At 29.9% G+C, this 8,033-nt stretch overlaps 1 protein-coding gene across 1 annotated transcript; it reads left to right on the top strand.

The window, feature by feature from the left end:
• Nucleotides 1-1,298: 1,298 nt before the first annotated feature.
• On the top strand, nucleotides 1,299-7,757 carry LOC115032982. Its single transcript, XM_029492811.1, has 5 exons — nucleotides 1,299-1,644; nucleotides 4,466-4,516; nucleotides 6,745-6,807; nucleotides 7,194-7,256; nucleotides 7,646-7,757. Exons 1-5 carry the CDS (start codon nucleotides 1,611-1,613, stop codon nucleotides 7,738-7,740), a joined length of 306 nt encoding a protein of 101 aa, XP_029348671.1. The 5' UTR covers nucleotides 1,299-1,610; the 3' UTR covers nucleotides 7,741-7,757.
• The last annotated feature ends 276 nt before the right edge of the window (nucleotides 7,758-8,033 follow it).

Below are 8,033 nucleotides of genomic sequence, written 5' to 3'. Positions count from 1 at the left end.
TTTTAGCCAGACAAATCTACCCATGTATATAAGCTATAACTTAACAACCTTAATTATGTACTTTGTTAAAACTTGTAATTATAAAATATTTTAAGTACCTACCTACATTCAAAAACTATATATAATTGCCTGCTATCATAATAATATAAGCTTTTTCCAATGTTGTTAGTAATTTGAGCATTTTACAAACAATGAAATAAATAATAAAATATAATAATTACCTTTAAACTTATCAATCAATTCTTCAAAACCCCATTCAATCAGCACACCAACAGTAAATTCATCCATAGTAAAATAAATTTATCAAAAGTTATACGCAGACACGCGGTGACGACAAGGACGACGGAAGGTATAAAAATATACCTACGATATTACGATAATAAAGTGCGTTACTGTACTGTATTCAAATACTTAAGCGTCTGAAGCACAATATAAAAAAATAGTTAAGTACTAAAGAAGTCACAATCACGGTCTTAGAATATCACAAATTCACAATTTACAAAACTATTGTTTGTGTAAACACATTAGTACATGTAACATACAAAAGTGCAGTTGAAACACTTGACACTGGAAATTAATGCAGTGCATCACTGAGTGAATGAAAATAATAAAATATTATGGTCTTATGGATAATAATTTGAATTATGTACCGCATATACGCACAACTGACGAACGGTCACACACTAGCACCGATGTATGGACAAAGGACGCGCGCGAAATTTTGGATGTTGTTATGCATCTAAAGATAGTGTGATAACAATAATATTAACAAGGAACTTAATTTTATAATTACTTCAACTGAATAATATAGTGCAAATAGATTATCGTTTAGCTCTCGACATATGCAGGTACCAGCTTTAGTTAGTTCAACTAGTATTATTAGTAAATAGTACTAGATATTATTAACTATAATTTTTAGCATGTTTAACCATTTCAGTTTGTTGTACCAAATATAATTTAATCACGCTGACTATATTTTATTGGTACAACTACTAAATGTATAACTATACATTTATAGTCAATGTCAGTATATAGTTGTATCAAACCATACTAAAATATAATTATACCAACTACATTTTCATCACTCAAATGTATTTTGTTAATATTTTTTTCCGTGTTTGAAACACCTCACATCACACCCTACTTCCACAATAAACTACCATCATTTTTAATATTTTCTGTCCCGACCAAGGTTACTCCAGCTTAAGATTTAAACATTCAATAAATATATTTGTATAAAATGTTATGCCATATTTCTTTCAATTTATTATAGTAGTAATATAATATATGACCAGTAGCAACAACTTAATTTAACGAAAAAAATTTATTTTGTCGTCAAATGAAGAAAAAAATAAAGCGTAATCTACAAAAGTGTATGATGCAAATCATATAACATGTACACATATAAATTTATAAGCACCCTTCAAGCCACAAGGAACTTAAAGATATAACTTTATTTAACTTCGGATGGCCCAACATCCATTATCCATCTGACTTGGCACGTTCAAAATGAAGAACTTAAAATTAGTCGATAGGCATAAACGTAGGGATGAATTGTTTTTATAAAGATTTATTTGCTGTTATTTATAATCGAAACTTTTATAGAGCAAATGTTTAATTTGGGAGTTATAACAACAGTTAAGGGTACGTTCATTTTTTAAACTAATAAAACAGCACTAATTAATTATGACTAACATTGTTAGAAAACTTTAAGTGCTGGTTGTGTCTGTCCACCGTGACGGTATGGTACAGCCATTACTCGTCCAATTGATTGCACTTATTGCCCCCGATACGAAGACGATGCACAAAATTAATAATATAAAAATTAAGAAGGGTTTATTCAAAAGAGGAACAGTATTAAATTATCCTTGACGTTCGATACTTGTTTTTTGTATTTAACAAGCAGTCCATACATGAGGGGTGCTCCAAAACGTACTATTGCCAAAATTGACAAAATCGAATTAGGTATCGATTCTTATGGAAAAAATAACGATACATAAATTGGCGTCGTCAGAAAAGATCTAAACGTTCTATTACCTGGTCAAATTTGGGATTGAAAATGACTGGTTAATCCAAAATGACCCTTTTCCATATATAAAAATGATATATTTTAGAAAATCAAAACGTACTTTTTCCAGTTTTACCCCAAAATGTACTACGGCCCATGTTAAAAGAATAGGAACAAATCATTACCAATATAAAAACGAACTATTTCCAAAACGTACTAAAATGTAATTTTATAATATTTAATTAAGTTTTAAATTAAATTAAGAATAAAAGTATAGAATATTTAACACATTTGAATCGTTTTAAGTATAAATAATATTTTATTAAATAATTTAAAAAAAAATCTTTTTTTCAAAATGATTTATCTGGTTATAAATGGTTAGTTTTTATTGGACATTTTAAGTTATAGAAAATTGCTTCTCCTAAATAATCATTATTTTGGCAAAAGAACGTTTTGGATTTCCACCCACCGCATAGTCTTATATATATGTCGTAGCCACTTGATGAAATTGATCTTTTCATGAAAAGATGACCATTTCATGAAATGGAAACGGATTTTTTACACTTCGTGAAATTTGAAAATATTTCACAATATGGTCACTTTTTCATGAAATGGTCACCCTAATTTAACATCGTGTAATTTTTTTCATAATGTGGTCGTTCACTTTATGTACTAAAATACAACATTTATTACACACGTAAATGTACAAGCTTTAATAAACATAAATGTAAGTTATTTTTATCTAAAGAACACGTAAAGTTTGATCATATCCGTTAACTAGGTAGGTACGTGACACGTTTCCATATAAAATAAAATAAATACTATCTATATTCTATACGACTATTATACTGCAATTACCGGACTATCCGAAATGTGTAGATAATATTTTATTTGTTTTGATAAAAGTTATAAGGATAATGTCATACCAGCATTTTAGTAATACTTTGATGCTCAAGTTTTTAGTAATTGCTGTGTGGATCATTCGATCGTATTATATTAAAATTATCTACTGTATTCTATCTCTACGTAGTATATTAAAAATGGATAACTTTAATGAAAAAACTGAGTTTTACCAAAAAATGGAGAAATATTATTTGGATAAGTCTGGTAAAAAGTCATATACATCTGAAAAAATCTAGTCGATAATTATGGAAATTAATGACGCTAAATCAACGTAAGCACATACATATACCTACTAAGTTTATTTATTTGTTTTCTTATAATACATGGTGTAACTCGTCTATTTGACAAATGCAAAAACTCTTTCCTTATTCAATATTTTTTTATTTTTTTTAAATAATGTCTAGAGCTATGCACTATAAATTGTATATATTATGTTTTCATATAATTTAATAATCTATAATTTTTTTACAACGAAAAATAAAAAATTAAATTTTCCAAAAGTCGACAGAGGACCATCGGACCCAGCTCGCGTGATTGCTGTCATTATTGAAGAAAAAAATGAGATGTATAAAATAGGAACTACACATGATCTTATTAAAAGTTTAATTCTGGAAGTATGCAGCATGCAACTGCAAATTTAATTTTAGCTGAACAGGTTGACAAACAAAAATACCTAATTAACCTTTCGTGAAACTGTCCAAGTTGTATCTGGTGGTCAGGGGTTCTTAATAGTTGTTCATGTAAAAGTGCTTGTCAAACCAAAAGATGTGTTTGTTTTAAAGGTGGTTTAAAATGTAACAGTCGTTGTCACAATTCATTTTCCTGCTCTAATAAATAAAAATATTATTACAATATGATTAATATGATAAAAATAGATATAAATATATTATGTAATACCTATTTAATAACTTCAGTTAACTTTAGATAAAAATAACCTACATTTATGCTTATTAAAGCTTGTACATTTACGTGTGTAATAAATGTTGTATTTTAGTACATAAAGTGAACGACCACATTATGAAAAAAATTACACGATGTTAAATTAGGGTGACCATTTCATGAAAAAGTGACCATATTGTGAAATATTTTCAAATTTCACGAAGTGTAAAAAATCCGTTTCCATTTCATGAAATGGTAATCTTTTCATGAAAAGATCAATTTCATCAAGTGGCTACGACATATATATATTTGTACGTAAACATATTATGTTTCTTGGATTTTCTTAAAATTCTTGTGTATTAACCTTTGACCATCCATATAATTTTCATAGCTCTTTTTTGTGATTTGACATGATCAATCATGTCATTAACTTTTCCAGAAATATAAAAACCATTGTGATATTTACACATAATAATTCGAGCATGATATTTTGATTAGATATTCCATCCATTAGATACGGACAATTGAATGTCAATCTTCGTTGTATCAGGCTGAATAATATATATTTTTATATTGCCACTGAGTTCACAAGTTTGTGTAGTTGATTAGAATGAAATATAAAAATAGGAACAAACTGAGATTGAACTATTGTATAATGTTATATAATTTTTATAGGCATAGAAATAGAAATTGATGGTAATTTTAAAACCATACTAATCGGTCTATGTAAGTATACATTAGATAGTAGTCATTTATAATGTTATATTTAAATATTTTATAATGCATTAATTGATTGTTGATGATTATATATATTAAAATAGGTAGGTGATACAAAAACGTATTAGTCACATAATCAAATATTATGTTATGGTAATAATGATAATACGCAAATCGATCCTAAGGTTGTTCTAATGTAAATGCATACCTATAGGCAAACACATAGTAACTATTAGAATTTTTATATTATTACATTTGAATATTTGAAGAAAACCTTTTATTTAATATATATTTTTATAATTCTGCATCAGGGAAGAGGGAACTAATTTACAATGAAAAATCATCTGCATTATTTCTGTATTTCTCAGTAATATAACGATCACGTGTACTAACAATCGTAGAAGGAGAAAGAATGTAGTTATGAGGCAGATTAAAAAAATATAGAGTACATATAGTAAATTTGCAAACCGAATGCAATTCAAGTCAATGAGCACTTATTGTTATATTTATGTTTTAAATATAATTGTGTAAAAATAATGTAATGGGCCTGTAGTAGGAGAAAAATAAACGGAAGGGCCATTTGTAGTAGGGGAAAAAATGGGTGGAAAGGGGAAGGTGGTGATTTCAGGTGAGACGAGTAAATTATTATATTAAATACGGTGAAACAGAGCGATACGTAATGTACGGTGAATATGCGGGATTGATGACCTGTCTTCAATGGGCAAGGGATGCGTCTGGCGGACTGGTTGCCTGTGTCCTTCAAAGAAATGACAGTTCAATAATCCCTGCTACGTCGTCAATACTGGGCAATGTGTCGCAGTAGGTTTATTTGTACGTGTATGTGTGTTTGTTTGTGTGTGCACGTGTCTGGAAGTCGTGTAAAATTATGTTGTTTGAGAGTTTCCACGTAATATCGTCCTACTACTGTGTTATACCTATCCGCCTAATGATGTTTGAATAAATATTCAACCACTTACCTTGCGCGTAGATTGCTGCAGCTGGTTCTCCCGAGTGGTTAGTTATTCTTCGGGGTCGTGTTTGACAGTCGATATCACGATGACAATATATGTATCTTGGTTTATATAATCTGTAAAATTTCGTATACCTAACACTCTTTTATAATTGTGACTATTACCACGTGGTCTCAAGATTCCTACATTCGTAGCAAGAGTACATACAGTCCATTCGCCAACCGAATGTAATTTACGTTAATTTTTATTGTGGTAAACACTTGTGTTCCAAAATAGGTGTTAAAGATTCCTACATTCGTAGCGAAAGTACATATAGTCAATTCGCCAACCGAATGTAATTTAAGTTAAATGAGCACTTATTTCTATACTTATATTCCAAATATAGCTCTTAAAATCCATACATTCGTAGCAAGAGTACAAATAGTCAATTCGCCAACCGGATGTAATTTAAGTTAACGAGCACTTATTGCTATATTAATGTTCAAAGTGTAACTGTGTAATAATAATGTAACGGGATTACGATATGATGATAGTCACAGAACTTTATGATTTTAAACGATTAATGGGTAGTTGAGTGGAAAATGAACAATGTGAATTTGTCTAATAGAGAGTTAACTAATTCAGACAATCATACCGAATGCTGAGATAATCCAATATACATATACTGTATACGCATATACGCAAACTATAAGCGCTCCCTTGAACAGTAATGGAAGAGTGTCGTGATGTTGACTGGCGTGGACGTTGTGCATTGGGTCTTTTTCTGAAAGATACTGTTGTTGGATCGATTCTGTATGGTGGTTATATAATATGATTTCTGTGTAATCCCTTCTTCTGATATTCATCGATGAATACGTGATATTAAAGTATTGATATTCTTTCTTATTTTGGGCGGTGCGACAAAGGTAGCACTGGTAATTTATAGTTTTGTTTTGACCGAACGTCTTGATTGGAAAATTATCGAAGGGGTCTTGTAGTATATTATAATATATATGTATATCAATACGTTAGTATGCATTCATGGTTTTATAATATACGGTGTCGTCTGGCGCCACTGATAATTGATTGTGTTGTTTTTACTAAACGTTTGATCGGGGATTATGCGTTTCTTGTGTCGCGTGTATGTAAGATGAGTGCGTGTAATGTATACATGTACCTGATGCATACGTATATATGTATATCGGACCACCCGCATTCCATAATATGGTCCGTTGTCATTAGTTGTCTCGTGTTTTATTTCAAGTTTAAATATTATCTATTACACAGATAAAAGTCTTCGTATCAATACCATTACACATTCTGGCGATGCACCTGAAACAAGTGTTAACAGTAAGTATAAGTTACAAGTTACTTGCACCTAGTGTTATATTTAAATTCGTATAATGTATAACGTGCTTACATATAGACGATAAATAATATTACAATAGGTAATAGGTACAAATAAAAATACGCACTAATCTTTTATAATATACGGTGTCGTCTAGCGCCGTTGATAATTGATTGTGTTGTTTTTACTAAACGTTTGATCTGGGAGGTGTAGAATATTATTTATGCGTTTCATGTGTCGGTGTATGTAAGATGAGTGCGTGTAATGTATACATGTACCTGATGCGTACGTATATATGAATATCGGACCACCCACATTCCATAATATTGTCCGTTGTCATTAGTTATCTCGAGTTTTATTTAAAATTTAAATATTATTTATTACGCAGATGAAAAACGTAAACTCGATACCATTACACGTACTGACGATACACCTGAAACAAGTGATAGCAGTAAGTATAAGTTACAAGTTACTTGCACCTAGTATTATATTTAAATTTGTATAATGTATAACGTGCTTACATAATATAGACGATAAATAATATTACAATAGGTAATAGGTACAAATAAAAATACGCACTAATCTTTTATAATATACGGTGTCGTCTAGCGCCGTTGATAATTGATTGTGTTGTTTTTACTAAACGTTTGATCTGGGAGGTGTAGAATATTATTTATGCGTTTCATGTGTCGGTGTATGTAAGATGAGTGCGTGTAATGTATACATGTACCTGATGCGTACGTATATATGAATATCGGACCACCCACATTCCATAATATTGTCCGTTGTCATTAGTTATCTCGAGTTTTATTTAAAATTTAAATATTATTTATTACACAGATAAAAAACGTAAACTCGATACCATTACACATTCTGGCGATGCACCTGAAACAAGTGTTAACAGTAAGTATAAGTTACAAGTTACTTGCACCTAGTGTTATATTTAAATTTGTGTATATTTGTGTATATTTGTGTATAATTTATGTATAACATATAGACGATAAATTATATTACAATAAGTAATAGGTACAAATAAAAATACGCACTAATATTTTATAATATACGGTGTCGTCTGGCGCCGCTGATAATTGATTGTGTTGTTTTTACTAAACGTTTGATCTGGGAGGTGTAGAGTATTATTTATGCGTTTCATGTGTCTCGTGTTTTATTTCAAATTTAAATATTATTTATTACACAGATAAAGAAATATAAAGAACCTTTAATCCTG

The sequence above is a fragment of the Acyrthosiphon pisum genome, chromosome X (genome assembly GCF_005508785.2).
Source record: "Acyrthosiphon pisum isolate AL4f chromosome X, pea_aphid_22Mar2018_4r6ur, whole genome shotgun sequence".
Taxonomy (NCBI): Eukaryota; Metazoa; Arthropoda; class Insecta; order Hemiptera; family Aphididae; genus Acyrthosiphon; species Acyrthosiphon pisum.
Note: the sequence above shows the minus strand (reverse complement) of the source record. Positions and strands in the feature narration are given on the sequence as shown.